The sequence below is a fragment of the Podarcis vaucheri genome (assembly GCF_965113315.1).
Source record: "Podarcis vaucheri genome assembly, chromosome: 6".
Lineage (NCBI taxonomy): Eukaryota > Metazoa > Chordata > Lepidosauria > Squamata > Lacertidae > Podarcis > Podarcis vaucheri.
Genome location: NC_138764.1, coordinates 61,704,674 through 61,728,439, shown reverse-complemented (window position 1 = coordinate 61,728,439; position 23,766 = coordinate 61,704,674). Strand labels below are relative to the sequence as shown.

The following is a 23,766-nucleotide window of genomic DNA, read 5'->3' as shown; positions in this document are numbered from 1 at the left end:
TGCAAATATTTTCAGTGCCACCAGAGGGCTGACACCTAGTACATAAGCTTTCCAGGGAGCATTCCTTGAAATTGATTGCCTTTATTTTTAGCTGTGATTAAATGGGAGGGAAAACCTCAGCTGTAGTTTTCTTCTATATGATGATAAATTGTTGATCTCATCCTCCTAGACTTGTTGGGTACTTGGCTGCAGTCCTTACCACCTCTGACTATTGGCCATGCTGACTGGGACTACTGGCAGCTGGGGGCCAACATCTGCAAAGCCACAAGTCATCCCTCCTCCCTCCCAGCCTTAACGATGGACATCTTCCCTGCTTTTCTTTAAGGGTCCTTTGGAGAGAATAGTTAACTGCAAGCTGTGGAACCAGAGTGGGGCGCATCAAGGGAGATCTGATTCCACTTAGGAGGTTGGCAAACTGTGCATATGGGCCGGGCGGGCTGAATAATACCTTTTCAGACAGAGCTGCAGCTTCCGCGCCAAGACTTGTTGGCTCTTGCCTACTTTGTTGCCTGGATGGAGAGCAGAGGCTCTCTGCTGCCCAAACACTGGAGTTGAGAATTGGGTAGAGACTGCAGTGCTGGATTTACGTATAAGCTAAACAAGCTATAGCTTAGGGCCCCACTCTCTTGGGGGCCCCCCAAAAAATTAAAGGAAAAAAACCCTGGATGTACATTTCCAAAATATAAGATAAGTTCAACAATTACTTTGATAAAATATATATTATGTTAAGTGCAAATGGCTTTAGATACCTGTTAGGTCCATAAATTATCATATAGCATATATTTAACACAAACAACAGTGACAGTTTGTTGTTGACAAAGGACAGCTGGCCATATAAAGGGCCCCATTACCTTCAGTAGCTTAGGGCCTTATCAAACCTAAATCTGGTCCTGGTAGAGAGGCCGCTTACAACTTTAAAGCTGGGCGCAGTGGATCTGGTTTTGATCTGAGCAACGGTGCTGCGGGGTGGTTAGTCTTTCCCTTGTGTTTTCTGTTTCCTCGTCTGCCAAGCTATTAGTTACCCCGCTGCACTGGGGCGGGGAAGGGAAGGAGAGAGAGGAAAGAAAAAGATGCAGGCAGCAATGCTATGCAGCTGTCAGGGCCACCATTGTTGGGGTTTGTGTGTCTGCCCAGCCTGCTAATCTATCACCACGTGCACGTTTATGTGTCTGTCAACACCGCAACGTAGAGAAATGATCAAACCTTGCATCACTTCCATGAGGTCTTTGTGGTTTACAGCCTGACTTCTCAGTCAAACGATTAATGGATCTGTGCCCCAAGGTAATTTTCAGTTTAGGCGGGTTTCCCCACGTATCCAGCACACAGGCACGTATAAATCAAGCGAGGTGGAGGAGGAGAGTGGGAGGGAAACTACTGTAATTTCTACATTGATCATTGCTACTTTGGAGTGGAATGGGATTACTTCAGGTAGCTCAGCCAAAGATGTTAGGACGCCAACCCCTTTCTCCAGAATTCTCTCTCTCTTCCTCAAAAGACTCTGTGCTGATGTGGGTAGTCCTCTGCACCAGCTTTTCAGGGGCTGTGGCTATTTCCTTAGTGTATCACAGTTGTACTAGTGTTAAATATATCATGCAACCAGGACACCCTACTAAATGACCCTTGGGGTCCCTTCCAACTCCATGGTTTCCTTATATATGAGTCAGCCTTAGCCACATGGATCATGGGTAGGGAACCTCAGGCCCAGAGTCCAAATGCAGCCCTCCAAGCTTCCTGTAGGCCACATAACTCACCCACCCTGCTCCATATTCCTAGGTGCTTTTGCCTGACTGGAATGCAACCTTAAACTGTGACAATGCCTCATGCTTGCCCGAATGGAGAGATTTGTGTTTTGGGGAGGGGGTTGTGACAACCAAGCAAACAACTAAAATGGAATGGAATGGAAAGGAGGGGGAGATGAGGAGGTCATGACTCAAATGTTGTCTACTTTATTGATGTAGAATTAATGGAATCATAGAACTGAAGAGTTGGAAAGAGGATCATCTAGTATAACCCTCTGTGATCAGCAGCTGAGGTGGGGAGGCGCCTCACAGCCAGAGAGGGTGGGCGGCAGCATTGCCACCGACTCTCCTGCTCTTCTGCCCTGGGTCATGCCTGTTTGTGCCCCCTCTCAAAATTGCGGCGCCACGGCACCCCCCACGCTACGCCTCTGCCTGCAATGCAGGAATCTCAGCTAGATCATACAAGACAGGTGGCCATCCAAGCTTTGCTTAAAAACCTCCAATGAAGGAGAGTCCACCAAGTTATGAGGGAGTCCGTTCCACTGCCTTAACAGCTTCCTGTCCGAAAGTTCTTCCTGGTGTTTAGTCAGAATCTCCTTCCTTATCACTTGAAACCATTGGTTCAGGTCCTACTTTCCAGAGCAGGAGAAAACAAGCTTGCTGCATCTTCCATTTGTGTCTGTTGCCCCACTCATAATTGGCACTGACTCTGTAAACCAGCGGCATGATGTGTCTTCTGGAAAGTTGCCCATAAAGAAATAAGGCCCTTGAGCTAAAAATTTTTTTTTCCTACCCCTGTTTGTAGACAAAGGATCTCTACACAAATTTGCTGGGACACACAGCAGGACCTCCTCCAACTGAGTCAATACTCCTCTTAATAGCAATTGCTGGAAATCACAGGTGGGCAGTGTGCTGTGTGCGCAGGTCCTGCTTGTGTTGCTTTTCACAGGTATCTGGTTGGTCACTCTGAGAACAGAATGCTGCACTAGATGGGCCCCTGGCCTGATCCAGCTGGCTTTTTTTAATGTTCTTTTGACCAGCATGTTCAAACGGAAGGAGATGGTTCTTCATGCATAGTGGTCCTAAACCGTTTAATAAATGCAAGTAATTTGTAACTGAGCAAGCAGGATCCATGGTTGCCAAGTTAGCATGAACAAGCCCTTTGCGTGTTAACTCCACACTTGACAAATTTTGACTTTCAGCCGCCAAGGAATCTCTGAGGCTCTTTCACAAGGCAGAGAACTTCCAAAAGTCCTTTGCTGTGCTGTAGCCTAGAAATCATTAGGGGGTTCACAAATTCACTGGATTTCAGCAAAACTGTTGACTGATTTTACAGACAACAACAGCAACACTTTGTTTTCTGCTTTTATAAATGCAAAAAATCTCTGTGCATTCTGTAAGTTTGGGCTTGAAGGACAAATGATAAATTTGGGATGATTTCTTTGGTGAATTGCCAATGGCTGCAGAAAAGTGAAGTCATTCTTTTGGCAGCAGAACCCTATTTGGGTATCTAAAGTGCTTCTGTCCTCTTGCTACATCTATCTTTATTGTCCTGTTGCCATGTACTAGCAATAAAGGCACAGTACTGTAAAATGCTTGTTTTTCCTGAGGATTTCTAAGACGTTGTATAGAAAACACTGAAGGAAAGAAAACCCTATGAGGAAGTGTTAGATCTGTGCTAAAAGTATTAGCTGTATGCTCCGAAACCATTGCCAATGAAGTTTTATTCTCCAACGCCATTGAGGTCACTGAAAAGATTAGATCTGTTTCCAGTTCCCATGAATGCCTGTTGGAGGTGAGGAATCAACCCTGGTAAACAAAAAGCCAGTGACTGGGCTAGCACGAATTAGCCTGTGATGTTATATAAACAAGAGGCAGCTCATTTGCCTCCAAAGAAACCATGAGGTATGTTGGGAAGTATTTCCCCCATGCTGCTCTTTTGGACTATGAACACCAGATGATGTAGCTTCTATCCATGGACATAGGGGGCTGACTATGAACTTCCTGGTTGAATAACAGCAGCCAGAGTCTTGCCAGCCCATAGAATTAACTTATTTTTAAAATGGGAAAGCAAGATGTGTTTCCATTTTAGTTTTGCCCTAGGGGTTGTATACTTCCCTTGTTTCCCTCCTCTTTCAAGTCTTCCTGTCAAGTACTAATTGCATTTACAATGTCAATTCTTATTATGATTCAATAGTTTTAACATTCTCCCACAGGAGCTGACAGCCTCCGCAACACGCTGCTGATTGGTGAGCTCACTGGATCCCTCAGCTTGGGCAAGGGAAAAACTTCACTTGGTCTTAAGGGTGTGGGGAGAAAGCCTTTATCACATTAACCTGGTTGGCAACTGTGCCTGAGATAAGCCACTGAAGTTATTCAAGGTGAATGCAGTTGGCGCTCAAGGAACTGAATGCTGCAACTGGCTAGAAATGTTAGCCAAGGACAGAATCTGCAGCCTTGTAAGGAGCTTAGATTTATGTTTTTACTGATAATACTTTGATATGGCAGCGATAATAACACTGCAAGAAGTACCTGTGGCAAAGTAGTTGCAGCAGTGTTTGGGTAATGAGAGACACAACATTTGGGGCTGTTTCTCGGCTCTGTCCAAACGCCGCAACGCTGCAGCTTTGCATTCATAATGCTTTGATATGGTGATAGTAATTACGCTGTAAGATGTACTTGTGGCAATGCAGCTGCAGCAAGCTGGGTTATGACAAAGATCACCACAGAAGAAGTGCAATGGTTTTGGGCCATTTCTCTTCTCTGTTCCTCTGCTGCAATTCTGCAGCTTCAGCATACCTTTCTTTTTCTCCTGGGCTCTGCTCTATTCTCTCTAGTAAGGGAATTGGTGCTCCATTTCCTCTTTTCATTCTGCTGACACAACATGGGTTTAGTGCCTATGAATGTCACTTCTATGTTTATCAGGCAAGTAGCCATTATGACCATGTTGAGGAAAGGTGAAGTGGGTTGTTAGAGAAAGAGAGAATGTTGTGGCAATGATTTTTAGGTGTTTAGTGCCATCAGTTCTAAAATGCCGTGCTACAACCTTTTGAAACCCCCGGAAGATTCTTTAAGAATTTGCTTGCACAGCTCCTGCTTGCCTTTTTTGTTTTTTCGTTGGCAGCACTAGGATACTTAACTGCTCAGGGAAGTTTAATGGATGGTATTCACCTAAGCTTTACTCAGTTTAGGCCTATCAAAATTAATGGACCTTAGTCGTGTTCATTAATTTCAGTGGGTCTACTCTGAACAAAACTGAATACCACCCAATGCTCCTAAGTAAGCTGCAGTCTTTGGAGGAATGCTGAGCTATGTAACGTTGGTTGTAAGCTATTGAGCTAATGGATCAGTTGAAATCATAAGTACTTGCTTTGACACCATCTATCTGCAGTCTCGTTTTATCATATTTTAGGTGTTGTGAAACAGGATGAAGCTCAGGCCAAACCCTACTCCCCTGAGGCTCTGAGGGTGGAGGAACTACCAAGAGGACCTCCTCAGCACTCAGGAGAGTCTGTAGGAAAGGATATGCTCTTTCAAATATTGGGGGCCTGAGTCATTTAGGACTCACATTAGTTGTTAATGTGAGCACCATGAATTGGGTTCGGAAAAAAATTGACAACCAATGCAGCTGTTTTAAAACGGGTTGTAAACAGAACCCTAGCCAGTAATCTAGTTGCTGCATTTTGGACCAGCTGAAGCTTCCAAGTCATCTTCAAGGGCAGCCCTACACAGAGAACCTTGCAATAATCCAATCTAGAAGTTACTGGAGCACGGAGTGCAATGGCCAAGCTAGTTCTGTCCAAAAGAGGTTGTAGCTGGGGAACCAGCTAGAGCTGAAAAAAAGGGACTCCTAGCCACCAAGGGCACCCGAGCCTCCAGTGAAGTGCTGAATCAAAGAGCACCCCCAAATTATGAACCTGCTCCTTCCAGGGCAGTGTAACCCCTGTTCAGGGCAGGATGTGAGAACCTGAGACACATAGCACCTCTGTCTTTCACTCATTGGTGTTTCTGTATTTTCACTTTACTACTGATTTATTGCAGGAACAACCACTGGGAGTACCTCTATCACTGTGACAGCTGTACTTCTCAAAATAATAGTACCTCTGGAAAATTAAGCACTTGTAGAACATTAAAACATGTGGTCCAGTCCTTATGGGACTGTACATGTCTCATATATGTAGGTGGATAACTGCTTGTTTGAAAGTGCTCTTAGCACCTCAAAGTTACCACATACACATAAATGCTATGCACCTGAGAGAAGGTTACAAACAGATGCTCCTCCTACTGTATACTTTAGGTGGTATATATAACATTTAACTAGTATTTCATTCTAAGCCTTTGCGGAAAGAAAATTGTAGGCAGTTGCAAGCTGTAAACAATTTTTGGCATTTTAGAAAGAAGCAACTTCCGAGAGTGTCCTCCTAAAACAGTATTCTGTACTCCTTTACTAGCTATAATAGAATGTGAGACACGATAATCAGTGTGGAAAAGGGGAATAACACCATATGGCTGAATCAGAAGCAAAGTAGTTACCATGGTAGTAGAAGCACACATAGCCACTCCAGGAAGGAGAAATATTATGCAATCATATAATTAGAAAAAATTGTTGGATTAAAAAAAAGTGCATATAGCATTAAATCCTATTATATAAACTTGCTACATTGTTATAACAGAAAATTACCCATAACTTTTCATTTTTTAACTCTTATGACTGATAAATTATCTAATTTTTATTTGTTTAGTTTTATATAAAAGGGCATCTACTATATGTATCATCCTGCTAGTGATATTTGAGGTGGAAGAAGAAGAAATAAACCATGTTGTTTTTATTGTAAACGGAAATAATATTTATGGCCATATGGCTAAAGATGTACTGTACTTTAGAACTGCCTTGTATGGTATGTGTTTACCCTGTTCTTAGAAACAGACTTGTGGCTTCAAAGCTTGCTTGTTCTCCTACCTATTCTTTTCTCCTAGGGCCCCCTTTCCCCCTCCCAAGTCCCAAAATTAAGACAGATGCACCCAGTGCTCTGTGCTACATTTGAATGGGTGAAGAAGGGTAGTTCCAAGTATGATCCATTTTTATCATTCTTTAAAAAAGCATTAATATTTTAATTGGTTTCTTCATTTTATCCAGCACATTGTAAACTGCACATCATGGCAATAAAGATCAAATTCCATTACACCAGTAAAATACAAATAAAAAACTTCAAAAACCAGAAATAACATTATCTGTGGTATACTGCATACCAAGAGGGCAGATGACTGGAAACCAACTGGAACATGGTGACTATTCCATATTTAGTGTTGCAGCGGTATGCTAAAATGTGCTTATGTGCATGGAGACACTTATAAATGTTCAAATGTTTCCTCACTGGGTTGTCTTAGCAAACCAGTCTCTGCATATATATTATTTGGAAGAAACTGATTTTCTGGATCCATTTCAATCGGGGTTTAGGCTTGGTTTTGGCACAGAAACTGCTTTGGTTGCCCTGTATGATGACCTCTTTAGAGAGAGAAACAAGGGAAACATGTCCCTGTTAATTCTTCTCGACTTCTCAGTGGTTTTCAATACCACTGACCATGGTATCCTTCTGGAACGACTCTCCAAACTAGGGGTGGGTGGCACCGCTTTGCAGTGGTTCCAGTCCTACTTGCATGGTCGTTCCTAGAGGGTGTTGCTTGGGGAATGCTTTTCAGCCCCATGGAACCTTCAATGTGGGGTTCCTCAGGGCTCAATCCTATCCCCCATGTTGTTTAACATCTACATGAAACCACTGGGTGGGGTTATCTGGAGGTTTGGAGTACGCTGTCAGCAGTATGCTGATGGCACTCTGCTCTATTTCTCCTTTACATCTGCAGGTGAGGCACTGGAAGTGCTGGACTAGTGTCTTACCTCAGAAATAGACTGGTTGAGAGCCAACAAACTGAAACTCAATCCAGATAAGACTAAGGCACTGTTAGTGGGTGGTTCCCTAGATCAGATGGGAGGGAGATTGCCTGCTCTTGATGGGGTTACATTTCCTCTGAAGAAGCAGAGTCGCAGCTTGGGGGTATTCCTGGATCCTTTGCTGTTGCTTGAGGCTCAGGTGGCCTCAGTGGCCTGGAGTGCCTTCCATCAGCTTCGGCTGGTGGCCCAGCTACGCCCCCATCTGGACAGGGATAGCCTAACTACTATTGTCTATGCTCTGGTAACCTAATGTTAGATTACTGCAATGTGTTATACGCATAGCTGTCAACTTACAGATTTGAAAATAAGGGACCAGCAGTCTCAAAAATAAGGGATCAGCAGCCAAAATAAGGGATTTTCCTAGCACAGGTATGTTCAACTTCTGAGCCCCTCTGAGCCAAAGGCAGAAAGCCCACCCAGCAGCCAAACGAAGCCTCAAGCGATGGTTCCCACAGCGCAGCAACCCAGCAAAGGGGATGCAGCAAGGAAAACCACCGTCACCTCTCCGCTGGGAAGCGCTGAGCAAAGGCGAGTCCCCAGGCAACGTGGCTGATTTGATCGGCATAAGGCATGCAAGCTCCACCCCCCAGTCATTCTTAGACTCCTTATTGGGTGAGCAACGTAGCCAAGCAACACAGTTGGAGCCTCCCTCCTTCCTGGCTGGCAGGGAGGGAGGGAGGGAGAGGAGCTGCTTTCTTTGAAACCCGGGAAATTTAAGGGAGAACAGTGGGACATGGCGTCTGGATAAGGGACTTTCCCGCCAAATAAGGGACAGTTGACAGCTATGGTTATACGTAAGGCTGCCTCTAGATGGTTTGGAAACTTCAGCTAGTGCAGAATTCAGCTGTCAGGTTGCTCACTGGAGCAAGACAGTTTGAGCATATTACACCAATCCTAGTCTGACTGCACTGGCTACCAATTAGTTTCTGGGCCCAATTCAAAGTTCAGGTTTTGACCTATAAAGCCTTAAACGGCTCAGGACTGCAATACCTCAAGGACCACTTCTTTCCATATGAACCTACCTGGAGCCTGAGATCATCTTCTGAGGCCATTCTTTGTGTGCATCCTCCTTGAGAGGTTCAGAGGGTGGCAACACGAGAACAGGCCTTCTCTGCAGTGGCTCCTTGTCTGGAATGCTTTCCCTAGGGAAAGTCGCCCGGCGCCTTCATTATACACCTTTAGGCCCCAGGCAAAAACATTCCTTCTTAACCAGGCCTTTGGTTGATTTGATTGACATCCTATGCCCTTTTAAAATGTAGGGTTGGGGGGGCGTTATTGGGTTATTGTTTTTATTTTGATGATATATTTGGCAATTTACATTCAGGAGGACAGGGTGCATCCTAATTATAACTTATATCTCTGTCGCTTCTTCAGCCTCCAAGGAAAGCTATACAATGAAGGTGCCAGATACACCTCTTTCAAGAAGGAATCCTGCAGCTTTGGGGCCACCAGAGAGCCCCCTCCTGGCCACAGCTCTTTCAGTATATGGAATATGGCGGTAACAATAATAACCCACTCAGCACTGTCGTACATATTTTCAATATAATGCATAGGAGGCGTGCTGAATATGACTTGAGACTTGCACCCTCTTGTGCCAGGGGGACATATTTCATTTTTATAATCTGAAAATCTCCCTGTCTTTACGCTGTAGTCCTGTTACTCACTTTCCTGGGAGTCTGCCTCACGGAACTAAAGGGAACTTCTGAGTAGAAACGCACAGCTGTGCGCCATTCATTATTATTATTTTTAAAAGCACCATATTCTGTACAGTATACCCTGGCAGGTGAGGCTGAAAGGTCACCTGGCCTCTCTGTCTCCGCCGCATTTCTCTGCGCGCGCATTCCTCGCCTCCGGCTTCCTCGGAAGACAGGGCTGGGGGCGGGACGAGGGGCTCGCGGCTGCTCCTCCCCTCCGCCTCCCCTTTGTTGTACCGCCTATCCGTGTTGGCGTGGGGATGCGCGCGTGCGCCAAACGAATTAAGCGTCAGCTACGCGCGAGAGGGGGCAACGGGGGGTGTCGTCTCTTCCTAACCCCGCCCCCAAGAAACAACATATTTTGTCTCCCGAACCACTTTTTTCCTGCCCCAACCTTCAGTCCTAGAATACGAGGAGGCGGAGACCACTGGCCTTTCCCCTCATGGTGCATCTAAACAGCCTGGCCGCACACACGTCTGGGACTGGGACTCACCTTGGCAGAAAGGTTTTCTGGGTCCTTCCCTTTTCGTTTTATACATAAAGCAGCGACAAACATGCATTTTAAATATAACCCTTTTTTCAGAGCCCCCTCTAAAAAAAATGCGTGCCTTCGCCCCTGCCCCATGCATTCATACAGGCAGCCACCAGCGACGCACAATTTCTAAAAAGAAGACCACGTGAGCTCTAGCGTAGGCTTTCCTCAGCCTGATGCTCTCCAGTTGTTTTGGACTACAATTCCCAACAGCCTTAGCTAGCAAATGCAGGCTGGGGCTGATGGGAATTGTAGTCTAAAACATCAGGAGGGCACTAAGTCAGGGAAGGCACTCTAGTGGCTGACAATGTGATAATCACACTGGGCATAAGAGATCCTAGAGTACTGTAGGAGTGTTTCAGAATAATTAAAGGATTCAGGGCCCATGGAGGAAATGTCTAAAAGACCTCTGGGGAAATTAAGGTAGCAGGTGTCCCACTGGCACTGCATTTTGCAGCATACCCAGCAAAGTAAACAAAAGCACACACAGCTTGTTTAGAGCTAAAAGCAAAGCTCTTAGTTAGGATCGGCTGGGATGGTGTTTAGGATAGCAGCAGCAGCAGCATCCTCTTCCGAATCCTCACTACTAGAGTATCATAATAAATTACCATAACCGAGTATGGTTGGATTACTATGTTAAGGTGTTAGTTTGCTGGAGACAAATTAGGAACTCCAATCCTTGCGAAGCTGGTTTGAGAAACAGCACATCAGGCCGTAGTACCTTCTTGCAAAATACGGGCTGCATACGCATTTCGGATAACATCGTTTGAACACGGATAAAAACGCAGTGAGTGCGCAGTAAACCGGAGTGTGAACACAACCTGAGTACAGCAATCTCAAAAAACCAGCCTGATGCTTTTCGTCATTACGGCCTCCCTTCGCGTTTATTCAGGCGCCTGCTGCCCTCTACCGTCCCCAGTTGCCCATGGCACGTTGTCCTGCCCACGCTTGCCCGGGCCCGGCTCCTCCTCGCCCCTCGAGGATTGGCCGCGGCTCTTCTGGCTCTGATCTGCGCTGTCAGTCACGCGCTTCTCGGCTCTTCCTGGTGGCGGCTGGAGGGGCGTGAGCAGCGGCGGCGGCGCAGGTGAGGAAGCGATTGATCGCCTGGCCGGGGCGGGTCTGTTTGGAGCGATCGGAGGCGGCGGCGGACGGGGTTGCGGTGGGACGGGGGTTGTAGCAATGAAAGCCAATGGAGAGGTGGATTAGACGAGAAGGAAGAGCTGGCGTGGGAGAGGGGGCGGCGGAAGCCTGGCGAGCAAACGCCATAACCGAATCTTCGGCGCGCGGTCCTTTTCTCTCTCTTAGGTTCGGGAGAAAGGAAGATGGATCCCTAACTGGGGCCGTGACAGTTCCCGGAGCTGTTGTCGTGGGCCTCCTGGAGTGCTGGAGGGGTAAGCTGTCTTGCTTGGAGTCGGAGAAAGGGGTTTAAATTTGCTGGGCAAGGCTTGGCCCTCCCCGGATTTTGGCCCCAGTTGCCAAGTGACGCTGCTGGGATTGCGCTCTCGTTGCGAATCGCTGTTCCGCGTCCCTGTATAATTATGCAGCCTAATCCTCTCTGCTGCTGCATGTTTTTACTCGGTTGCATGCGCCACGGAATTAAGGGGGGCTTGTTCCCGAATAGAAAGGCGCACAGCGCGGGACTGCAGCCTTGGAGCCCGATTCTGAGCATCCCTACTCGGGAGGAAGTTGTTTGTTAAACTGAGGTTGCTTCTTTGCGTGTAGGATTGCAGCCTGAGAGCACTGGGAAGCTGGACGTGACCTGGGGTGGAAGGAAGGCTGGCTGTAGGGGAGCCGTTTCTGAAATGAACTACGATGGGAATCAGCTAGCTAGCTGCACGCTGGTGAATGCAAATTTGAAGCCCAGGCCTGCCATAGTTCAGGGCCGGCCAATGAACCTGTGCTCTTGAGAGTGTACTGGAGTCCTTTAGTGCGAACAGTTTGGTTCCTTTTGGGAGCAGGGCCTTGTTGCTCTTTGGATATACTGTTGAGGGACCTTCTACAGCGCAAGGGCCATATTCCCTCCTAGGGATGCCAGTGGTAGGTGAGGAGAGCATATATAAAATATATATTTGCACAGTAGGCTTGTTTCTGTACTGCACACACTCTCACTCACATCCCTCTGGTTTCCCCAATCCAGACAAGCAAGAAGCATGATCAGAATTCCGTGAAGTGTGTGTGGGAGGGCGTTATTGGGGTGGTTTTGTTGTTACTATGGTATGTATTGTGTGTGTTTATATTGCAAACCATCCTGTGATCCTTGGATGAAGGGCGGTGTAGAAATTTAATAAATAAGTAAACAAACAAACGGATAATATTTTGCCACACTCGAGGAGAGTGCAAAGAAGGGCTGGGGAAGGTTTTAGCTTGAGGATTATTATTAAACCAGTCTGTGAATTGTAGCTCTGTGAGGGGACTAGGGGGTCTCCTAACAACCCTCTCCGCACTCTTTATCAAACGGCAGTACCCAGGGTTCTTTGGGAGGTGCCATGGCTGTTTAAAGTGGTATGATAATGTTTTAAATGCATAGTGCAGATGGGGCCATAGTTAGGTGAACTAACAATCCCCCCTAGGCAGTGAGGAGCTTTCCAGACATACGTTTCTCAAGCCACTCTGCAGCACACTGGTATACGTGCAGGTCGGCTGGCTTGCAAGTTTTTGACGTCTGATAAGCCTTATAGAGTTATCTGCAATATTTTACTTGGGCGATAGCACGTTACCCCTTCCCCAGTTTTAATCTCATTGTTGCACAACTGCCTGGTGTTGATAAGGAGGAATGATCATCAGCACCAACATTTGATGTGATGACATTTCCCTCGTAAAAATGTACTTGGGCAGGCAGGCTAGGACTTGGGTGACCAGATGTCAAACCTCCACTCAGCCATGAAGTTTACTGGATTGGGCCAGTCAATCCCCAGCCTGCCCTACCTCATAGGGTTGTCGTGATGATAATATGAAGTGCAGAGGAGAGGCATGTATGAGCTCCTTGGGGGGAAAGGTGGGATATAAATGGAGCAGCAGTCGTCATCATCATCCTCATCCTCTTGAGAACTTACTGCAAAGTACCTTGCTGCCCATCTTAAAGCTTGAGGAAATGTGAGGAGACTGGGGTGGAAACTGTTTGATCAAAGGAGTTGTGCCCTTTGGGGGAGGGGCTCCACATAGAACTTATGCCACACGGCTTACTGTATCTCATGGCTTGAACCAATTCAAAGCTAGGTCGCGGCCATGTCTCAGGATTAGACCCATATTTCACTTGCATTTAGGATGAACTACTTTTGGGGAAACGGCATTCTCCTTGCGGTGTCTGAGGATCCCTAAGATATGAACTGGTTCCTTCTGCAGATGAAAATCAAAATGATGAAAGGGGAGTCCTCCGAAAGCTTCTGAACAGGTCTTGACACTGTGTATTCTTTGGAAATATTAGGAACCTAGGAAATGGCTTTATACTGAATCAGGGCTTTGGCCCATCCAGTTTAGTATTGTCTTACCCTGGCTGGCGGTGGTCCTCCATGACTTCATGTCCCCAGAAATGCCTGGGATCGAACCTGGAACCATCTGTGTGCAAACCATGGGCCCTCCCCCTAAGCTTTTCTTAAGGCACAACTGCCCTGCTCTCTTGGCAACAGGTCTGTAAGTGGTGACCTTCTGCTTAGCCAGTAGCACCTCTGACTGTGCCAGTAGTGTAAATTTTGGGGGCCAATAGATGTGCCCTTAAGCACACAGCTTGTTACTCTCTCCCCCCCCCCAATTAATTACAGGGCTTGGGGAGCCTGATTATCACTCTGAAGGGAGACTTCGCTCCTGCACTAAGAGCTCCTTGCCTACTAGGGGTGTACCTAGGGTTGGGTTGGCCCCTGCCAAGGGCACAGGCCCAGGGGGTTGCAAAAAGCACTAGGAAATGTGGAAAGAGCCAATGATTGCCAGGGGTGCAAGGGACTTGGAGTGTGTGTGACACAGCTCCTTGCTAAGGGCGCAAGGAAGCCTAGGTGCGTCTCCACCTCCTTTGTTCTGCCCGGACACTGAGGTTCAGCTCCGAGGGCCTTCTAGCAGTTCCCTCGCTGCGAGAAGCCAAGTTACAGGGAACCAGGCAGAGGGCCTTCTTGGTAGTGGCACCCGCCCTGTGGAACACCCTCCCACCAGATGTCAAAGAGGAAAATAACTACCAAACTTTTAGAAGACATCTGAAGGCAGCCCTGTTTAGGGAAGCTTTTAATGCTTAATAGGTTATGGTATTTTAGTGTTCTGTTGGAAGCCGCCCAGAGTGGCTGGGGAAACCCAGCCAGATGGGTAGGGTAGAAATAATAAATTTTATTATTATTATTACTACTACTACTACTACTACTAGTTATGCCTCTGTTCCCTACAGACCCTCTTAGGTGCTGAGATTAGCAGAGGCTGCCCTCTTGGTTGTTCTTGCACCATCAGAGGCTTGGGGGTGGAGGGGGTGGTGGCAGCAGCCCAGGAGAGGGCATTCTGTGTGGTGGCCCCTAAGCTGTGGAACTCCTCTTTGCAAAAGTCCCCTTGGCACCATCATTGTACAGCTTCCAGAGTGAGCTGAAAGATGTGCCTCTTTACTTTGGCTTTTGACACTTTAGTTATATCTTTTTAGGACCCAACTTATATTTGTGATTGTGAGTTGTTTTAAACTGTGTTTAATATTGTGTTTTAATGTTGTAACCCGCCCTGGGCCCTTAGGGTGGGTAAGTAACAATAACAGTAACAATAATAGTTTGTAAGTCACTTTGGGTTGCACTGGGCAAGATAAAGCACTTAACAACTTTATTTAAATTATTATTATTAATGGGGTTCCCTCCCCTCCCCTCCCTGGATTAGGAGGGACCCTTTTTGCTTAAAAAAGATGGTTTTTGACTTTTTGGTTTGGGCTGGTGGATGGAGCAAATTAAGATGACTGAACCGGGAGTTGTGCTCTGTATACATTGCAGGGGAGGTACAGGTGGTGCTCTCCCTTTCCTCCTGCCCCCCCCCCCCCCACTGGCAAAACAAGCTAAACATGGCTGAATGGGCAAAACTTCCAGTCCTGTACTGCTGTGTTTGCAGTGCTCTTGTCCTTCCTTTCCATTGGAGCAGCTTCTCTCACATCAAACTGCCTTGGGGCAAACAGCATTGCTTAACAGAGCAGTAGCAAAGAACCTTCTCACTTGCCTTTTAATCCTTTATCTTGCTTCAGACACTGTGGATCCATGCCTCGAGGCTAAATACCACTTAAAAAGGTTTTATTCACCCCCTCTGTAGTACCGAATCTAATGCGAAGGGAGGCGGGAACATGTGACTAGCTTGTGACTTAATGTACCGCCTCATGCGCAGTTGTTGTTTTTTTTGGGGGGGGAGAAGGGGAAGAGAGGATCATGGCTGCTTGAAGAATGTGTTTTAATCTTTTGACTGTTTGTTTTTGTGATCGCCAGACAGACTGTCCGATGAAGACGGAAGCTCCTTTGCTGTTCCCCCTTGAGCTACAGCTTCCTATGCCATGAGTAACACCACTATGCCCACCTCTGCTGGGCCGCCCAACGACTCCTTGGTGGGCTACGTTCTGGTGCCATTTTTTCTTATCACTGTCGTCGGAGTCATCGTAGCTGTGGTGAGTTGTCTTGAATTCAACCAGATGAGCTCCAGATGCTACACATTGATTTACTGGGTTTCTAACATGGTCATTAAAAATAATCCGAGAGCGGAGTACAATCTAATAAACTTCCTTCCTTCCTTCCTTCCTTCCTTGCTTCCTTCCTTCCTTCCCCTCCCTCCTTCTTCTTCTTCTTCTTCTTCTTCTTCTTCTTCTTCTTCTTCTTCTCCTCCTCCTCCTCCTCCTCCTCCTCCTCCTCCTCCTCCTCCTCCTTAATTTGCTTTATTAGTGGATAGTTCAGTTGGTTAGAGCATGGTGCTGATAACATCAACAATGCAGGTTCGATCCCCATAAGGGACAGTTGTATATTCCTGCATTGCAGAGGGCTGGACTAGATGACCCTCAGGGTCCCTTCCAACTCTACAGTTCTATGATTCTATACTGAAAGAAAAAGGTCTCTAAGTGACCTTTGGTTAAAAGCCAAAATGGCTTAACTTCATTAGACCTTTTCAGACAACCTAGAAACAAACCCAGCAGGAAAACTTCAAAAGCAGCAGCAGCCAGAACATTTCGTCCGATAGGCCATCAACAAGCTTGTCACAAACTGTCCAAATGCCGGGGAGATGAAATAAGTTTTAATCTGGTGCTGATGTGGATGGTGCCACCACTGAGAAGAGCATTCCACAGAAGGGGAGCCACCACCAAAAGCCCCTCTGTCTTGTTGCCACCCTCTGAACATCTCTCAAAGATGGCACCCAGATGAGGGCCTTTGGAGAAAGGTTCCTATTGGGAGAGGTCCTCTAAAAGACATTGGGGTCCTAATCACAACCAGTACAGTGGTACCTTGGGTTAAGTACTTAATCCGTTCCAGAGGTCCGTTCTTAACCTGAAACTGTTCTTAACCTGAAGCACCACTTTAACTAATGGGGCCTCCTGCTGCTGCTGCGCCGCCGCTGCACGATTTCTGTTCGCATCCTGAAACAAAGTTCTTAACCCGAGGTAATATTTCTGGGTTAGCGGAGTCTGTAACCTGAAGCGTATGTAACCTGAAGTGTATGTAACCCAAGGTACCACTGTACTTTGAACTGAGCCAGGAAACAGAATAGTATATAAGTTATATAAACCAAATCATACTTTGAAACATCAACTGTAGCAAAACACACTGATCTAGTGGGGCAGCTTTGCCCATCTTTACCAACAACAAGTTAAGCAGAGGCTTAGGTTCAAAAATGTATTTTCATTACAGCAATGGAATACATGGATCTGCCCCTCCCCCCCGAAATCCCCCCCCCCCCCAGTATAAATCCCTGAGCAAATCTCTTGTAAAAGTAGCTGGTTCAAATCAAGCGACTGGGCAGCTGGCTGTTGTCTCAGTATTTGGTCCTGGCTGCAGCTGCGCTTCCGTTTCTTACCAGCGGTGTTGCCAAATTGGTCTCAGAAACTGTTGAGCCTCATTTGGAATTAGCATGACATCTGGTGAGGTGCATGAGTGGGTGCAGTGAGGAGCGCTTGGTCTGTTTGGCTGATGCTTTGCTTGTTCTGTGGCAAGAGGAACATTTGACTGGTTGTAGAGCCCCATAAAGGGAGATGGGTGAATGGGGAAGCTCGGTCATTCACTGTGTCCTGCTGAGCCTTGCCACCTTTTCTGCCTTCTCACTTCTGCATTATAAAGTTGCACCTTCTTTCCAAACCATTTCCCCTTCCTGTTGAGCTAGAAGGCAGCCAAACTCCCCTGCCCTGTACTACAATAACCTTTAGTTTTTACTTAACCCTACTGTAATCAGCGGGCTGCTAAGCAGAAGTGGGCAGAAGGTAGAGCTAGATCTCCAGATAGATCTCTGGGGGAATCTGAATTAGATTGGCATGGGTTTGCGATTCCCAGCTGCTTAGTAATAGCAACATCAAAATGGCTTTTCCTACCTAGGTTAGGCTGCTGAAATAAAGAATGCTAACCTGTGTGGAAGAACAGTGAGCTCAGTTCAGTTCTGAAAAATAGAAGGCTGGTTTTGGAATGTGCTTAGAGGCCCATTGAATTCAAAAGTCACCTTTTGCAGCTGGCTCTGGTTGCAAATTAGATTTAGCAATTAGGTTATTAAGCCAGGTCTAGATAAAGTTCATGTACTCATTTAACTGGGCACCTGAAATTAGATACTGCTGTATAAGGGTTGCTTTCAGTGACGTAATTTGTAGCTGGGTGTAGGTACCTTGAGTTAAACTACATAATTGCTGAGCTGGTTTTGAAGGAAGCACTTCCTTTCATTTTAAGTTTGTCTTAAGAATATAGAAGGAGTAAATGGGAAAGGACTGGGCCCCTGTTTTGAAGTATTTTAAAGGCAGAAGCTCGACATGAGTGTGTCCTTCATAATTTACAGGGCATACATATTATTTATTTACTTATTTGAAGTGTTTTCATATGGGCTGCAGCTTAGCGGCAGGTCCCAGGTTTGATTCCTTTCATCTCCAGGCAGGGCTGGGAGAAGCCCTTTTCTGAAACCCCGAAGAGTTGCTGCCAATCTGTGTCAGGTAGTACTGAGCCCAATGAACCCAATGGTCTGGCTCTGTCAAAGGCAGCTTCCTATGTTTCTGCTCTTCAGCCAAAAAAGGCTCCCAGAGTAAACTGCAAATTTCAGTAAGACACTCCCTGCCCTCAGGCGTACCATGATAATCATCATCATCATTTATTTGTACAATCTAAAAGACTCGTAACAAAAGAAAAGCAGTATTGTGAGAGAGGAGGAATAAAGCACTTGAGTATGACTCTTGAGAATCTTGATTCTTTCCCTGCCCCAAGTGGAGGGAATTTGAAATATTTCCCTGTTCTATGTTAAACAGGAGCCAGATGGGCAGTGTATAAATAATAATAATTATTGGACAAGCCCACCATTTTAATGTGTTAAATCTGGCCCTTGTGACTGCCATTTCCCTTAAGGATGCCCAGAAGCTGTGGACTTAAAATAAGCAGTTTCTTCTTTTGCCTTTGCTTTGCCTAAAAAATGGATAATGGGATGGGACTTTGGGCTTATTCGTACTTCTGCTTGCGACGTGCCTAGAAAGGGGGAGCAGTTTCCCCCTTGCCCTGCTCCTTTCCAAGGGAAAACCCGCTCTTTAGTGATAGTCCAGAACAAACAGCAATCTGGGGAAAACCCAAATTGCCATTTGCTCCAATTAAGTGCTGAAGAGCGGTTTTCCTCAGGGGAGACAAGTGTGGCTAAGCCCTTTGTTTCCTTTCAGTGGAAAGGGCTAATGGAGAGTGCAGTGTGCTTTGTGAAGCTCCCTCCTTGAGAAGGGGTATGAAAATATTTTAAATAAATAAATAGATACTGTCATGGAGCGGCTTCTCTTGATATCTTTGATGTCATCCAATACCGAGAGCCAGGGGTTCTCATGCTGCAGCCTAATATCGTGTGACATCGCCATTGTGAGGTTTGCTCCTTGTCTGCGGACGGGTGTAGGAAATGCTTCTCCTGCTGCTGGCGTCTGTTGCCCTGTTAATCCTTTTCTTTCTTGTTCCATGCTTCGTTCCTCGAAAGGAGAAATAATCCGTAGACACTCTGTATGCTTCTCTCATGGCTGTTTCTCTTTTCACATTGCAGATGATGTACATTCAGAAGAAGAGAAGGTAAGGGGCTTGTGCTGGGTGACCAGTTAGTTCTCGTTGGAAATGAGGAGTATGGGGTCATATGGCTCTTCAGAACCAACTTTTCTTTTCTTGCTCAAGAAAACGGCTTTTGTCTCTGCTTGAGAACACAGGAGCTTTTGTGTGCAAGGCTATCAGCTGTTTATTTAGCTGGTTCTACATATGATAAGTCAGTTTCTATGCTTTGGGCAGTTTATGGGATTCTTTGAGATAGACTCATGCTAATTATTTGTGTGGGTGTGTGGAGATTAATAGTATTTTAACTATTGCATGCCCCTTCCCTTTCTACCCCTGGGGGAAATGGTTTCTGGGAATAGGGGTGGCTTTCAGTGCAGGGAAACACTTTTACCGCAAACTAATCTATCCACCCTAATTTTGCATTTGCTCCTGTATAAAAAGCCAGTCGCCACATGGGAAAGTGGTATCATTTCTTTCTGCTGATCTGTCTCTCAGGTATGACCGGTTACGCCATCACTTGCTGCCGATGTACAGCTATGATCCTGCAGAGGAGCTCCAGGAGGCTGAGCAGGAACTTCTGGTGGAGCCAGAAGACACAAAGGTGAGCTTACGTGGGACCTACAGAATCATAAAATCGTAGACTTGGAAGGGTACCCAAGGGCTATCTCATCCAAGCCCCTGCAGTGCAGGAAAAAAGTCTGATCCTCTATCTACTGAGCTACCAGGCTTGATTTCAAATTTTCAAGAACAAACTACAGTGGTACCTCGGGTTACAGACGCTTCAGGTTACAGACATTTCAGGTTACAGACTCCGCTAACCCATAAATAGTACTTTGGGTTAAGAACTTTGCTTTAGGATGAGAACAGAAATCGTGCAGCGGCGGCACGGCAGCAACGGGAGGCCCCATTAGCTAAAGTGGTGCTTCAGGTTAAGAACAGTTTCAGGTTAAGAACGGACCTCTAGATACGAGAGACTTAGCACATAGCTCTGTAAATCAAGAAAACCTTTAATAAAAATACATTTTTTAAAAAAAGAACGGACCTCCAGAACGAATTAAGTTCTTAACCCAAGGTACCACTGCAATATGATTAATTAATTGCAGGCCCATGCAAAATACCCTTACCTCTCAAACCATCCATCCTTTGGGGCATTTCTCTCTCTCCACTCACATACCAACTATCCATTAATGCACCCACCCAGCTCCCTTCCTGCATTTCTTTCCTTTTCTGCATCTCGGGAGAGACAAGGTGTTTTCCGACGAACAAAATGGCACGGTGCAAAAGGGGGAATAGACCTGTGCAGCAATTTTGTTAGGCAGATTAGAGGGCAAGGCCTTTGGAATAAGGACCTCAGGATCCTTTCTGAAATGGGTTCACATAACTCCGTCGGGAATTTCTTGGCCCTGGGCAAGGAAGTATTTTGCAAGCATGAATCCAGTGGGATCCATGCTTACAAAGCACATTCTCTTCAAGTGGGGAGGAGGGTGCCTCTCCCAGGCAGGAAAGCCATGGGTGGAGCCTGCCAGAGATAACAAGGGCTGCATAGCATGCAGCTGAGAGTTGCCCCCACACCTGTAAGCACTACATTTTAAAGCAATCTTTCACTGGATTGGCTCTCTTTGGTGTTCTTCCATAGATCAAAGATGACTCACTCCAATAGAAAAAATAGTGGCTGCACCCATTCTTAGCGTTTTAGTACATTAGAGCTGGGGTAGACATCTTTTGTGTGTCAAGGACTGCATTTGCACAGGGTTTTTGAAAATGTCCCTGAGTCTTTCCATCTTCAGCCTCTTATGTGAAAAACAGCAATGGGGAGGGGGTGGCATTTAGAAAAATGAGGTGCTTAGTTCTCTGGCATTTCCAGCTTACTGTTTGTCAGTTTCTGGAAGTTTGAGAACCATTGCATTAAGCCACTGGAATGCCACAGACAAGCACTACAGCTGAGCTACCATTTAAAGGGTGTGGTCAAAGCCTAAAAGCAGCCAAGCATCTGTTTAATAATGCTAACCAACATGGAGTTTTGATGAAAATTGGGACAGTGACCCAAGCAGTACCTAATTTGTGCAGGGATTCTTCTAGCAAAGAAGTGTCTACAGCTTTTATGAGTAATCAGCATCTATGCCGTTGTGTTAATAGTGAGCTTGGTTTTAAGTTCATCTGCCCCTTTTCATAGTTACATAATGAAGACCGCAACCTGCTAACAGAAGCATGAAAATGCTTTAACCCTACTGTGGCTTGTGGGGAGTGGAGGAATCTCAGGTTCTTGATCCTTTGGGAATTTTACTGCTTCTTCAACTGTGCGCAGGGCCTGGGGCACGTGCCTAGGACCCAGAAGCATTTTTGAAGCCTTGGTGTCATTGCCTTTTTTTAATGAGCAAAACTTAACACGCCTGCATTGTCTGCAGAGTTTTGCTAGCTCAATGCGTTTTGGAAGATAGATGCAATACAGGCAACTGTGCGGTTGGCGTGCATGGTGCAAGCTCTCTTCCTGCTAATGTTCCACCCAAAGAATAAAAAATGGAAGTTCAGTTTCCGTTGGTCTAACCACTTCTACCAGCAGAAGCCATGTTGTGTCTAGAGCTAGTTATGTAAGGTGTCCCATAATAGAGATGTTCAGCAGAAATTTAATTAGTGCGCTGGTAGAATCAATTCTCGCACTCATTTTGGTAAATGTCAATTGCCTTTTTACTTTGAGCAGTGAACTCGCAGTGTGTCTGCTTTCTCTTTTCTGGCTCTGGCATGATGCAGGAGATTTCCAGTCAATCAGCTGATTTGGCTCAAAACTGTGCAAGAAGAAAAACAATCCCTTTGAAACAGAAACTGCCAGCTGATTGCTCTCAGTTGCAAATATAAGACTGCTCTGTTGTGGGAAGTGTTTATTCTGAGAAAATGAGACGATTGCTGATGAATGTATGATGGATGTACTTGATCGGGTGGATGCAATGAAAGTGTCTATTGTACATTGCAGGTGATGCGAGCCTGGGGAGGATATCAACCCTACCGCCCTTCTTTTATGGATGTGAAAGCTTAATGCTGCTCAGCTCAGACCAACGACAAGTTGTGGACACATGACCTCATCTACTTGGCATGCATGCCAACTTTAAGTACTCTCAAGGGCCATTAAGTTTGAACCTACTGCCTTTCTTTCCACTTGAGAACTGTGTCCTTTTGCCTAGGTTCCTAGTGAGGGAGGCGAGTAGGTGTGGGTCCCTGCTGCCGACACACTTGCCTGTGAAGACTTTGTGCACAGAGCAGCCTAGAGAGTTGCACGTTTGGATCTGGAAAAGCTCTGGCTTGGCATGGCATTCCTATTTCATTTGAGATGGATATAGGTGGAGGTTCTGAAGCTCCTGACACTTCAGGTACTATGAACTACAGTCCCGAAAGGCTCAGCTTTATGAAAAACATACAAAACCCAACTGACCTCTGCTTCCTTTTGTGACAGCAGTGTCATAGCCGCAGCAGTTGTGACATTACAGTGCAATTGCTAAATGCCAGCTATCCTAAATGTCTCCATACATAATGAGTACATCACTTGGCCGCTGGGTTCCCGTGATGTGCCCCTCTACGGAGGCAGGGAAAGTGAACACGTTGCACAGCTAATCTTTTGTTTTGGGGGGGTGTGTCATAGTATTATATCCTTCATTTTACAGTTGGAAACATGTGGTAATGAACATGTGCCCAACAGTGTATCCAGGGGGATGCAGTTTTGCTGGGAGCACCATGCAGGGAGCACAGGGTTGGGGAACCTGTAGCTCTCCAGAGGTTGTTGGACTCCCATCATCCCCAGCCAGTTTGGCCCAGTGGTCACTGGTGTTGGAAGTGGTACCCCATCAACCTTTGGAAGGTCACAGGTTCCTTCTTCCTAGTTAGTATGTCAGTTAGAAGGGGCCTTAATATATTTCTTCAACCAAGCATTTTAAGTTGAGTTGGGTACTTCTTTCTACAATGACGATTTTGTATCTGGGCGCTTGTCTTTGTTTTGTAAATAAAGTTCACCTTGAACAGGAGCATCTCTGGCAAAACTTCGAGCTTTTCCTGTAGCCTGTAATGCTTTATAACTTACCTTTAACCCAACTACAGCGGCTTAAGCAAGCGCTGGGGGCAAGATACATTGCTGGCCTTGCCGAAGCAGAAAAGACATTGCCATTGGTTGGCTGCCAAGCTGGGAACTAGCTATTGAACATAACCTATTGGCATGATTAAGAGCTTCACAGGTGACTTGGGCAATACATGTATTTGAACTGTTTCATTTGCCTTTGCCTTTCTCTTTCCCTTTCTCTTGTCCCAACAAACAGTGTTTCAATCTTCAGCGTTCTGGCTATCCACCATGGTCTTCCTTGTATGCAGCCAGTACTAGAGAGCAAGGCTGGTGCTCTATGACCCTGCAGTGCAAATGTCTTGACACCTAATGATGCCTTTTTTGGTTCTAGATAATTTCTAGCTGTCAAGAGAAAAACAAAAATGAAGTCTGTGGATGTGGAAATAAAGAGACTTTAATTTGCACATGACAAATTGACTACTAGGGAACTTGTCATAGCGCACGTTGCACCAGTTGCCTCCTTGTCATTCTTAAGCACACACCTGGCTAATTCACATGTTGGTTAAACTGATATAACAGGTTTGGGGATTGAGTTTACCTGGCCTAAAATTGCATCCTACTAAAGCAGTAAGC

The 23,766-nt window shown here is 46.0% G+C and overlaps 1 protein-coding gene and 1 long non-coding RNA gene across 3 annotated transcripts; both read left to right on the top strand.

The window, feature by feature from the left end:
- Positions 1–333: 333 nt before the first annotated feature.
- Positions 334–6,924, top strand: LOC309534617. The gene is made up of 2 exons (XR_014220803.1): positions 334–3,988; positions 5,152–6,924. It is a non-coding gene; the product is annotated as an uncharacterized lncRNA (long non-coding RNA).
- A 4,142-nt stretch (positions 6,925–11,066) lies between these two features.
- Positions 11,067–23,120, top strand: SMIM29 (small integral membrane protein 29). 2 transcript variants are annotated; one of them, XM_082226906.1, is made up of 5 exons: positions 11,067–11,306; positions 15,343–15,514; positions 19,090–19,115; positions 19,587–19,692; positions 22,060–23,120. In XM_082226906.1, exons 2-5 carry the CDS (start codon positions 15,404–15,406, stop codon positions 22,120–22,122), a joined length of 306 nt encoding a protein of 101 aa, XP_082083032.1. In that variant the 5' UTR covers positions 11,067–11,306; positions 15,343–15,403; the 3' UTR covers positions 22,123–23,120. The 2 variants fall into 2 exon arrangements, with proteins under 2 accessions (XP_082083032.1, XP_082083031.1); XM_082226905.1 differs by having other exon boundaries at positions 11,221–11,306; positions 15,339–15,514.
- Positions 23,121–23,766: the final 646 nt, after the last annotated feature.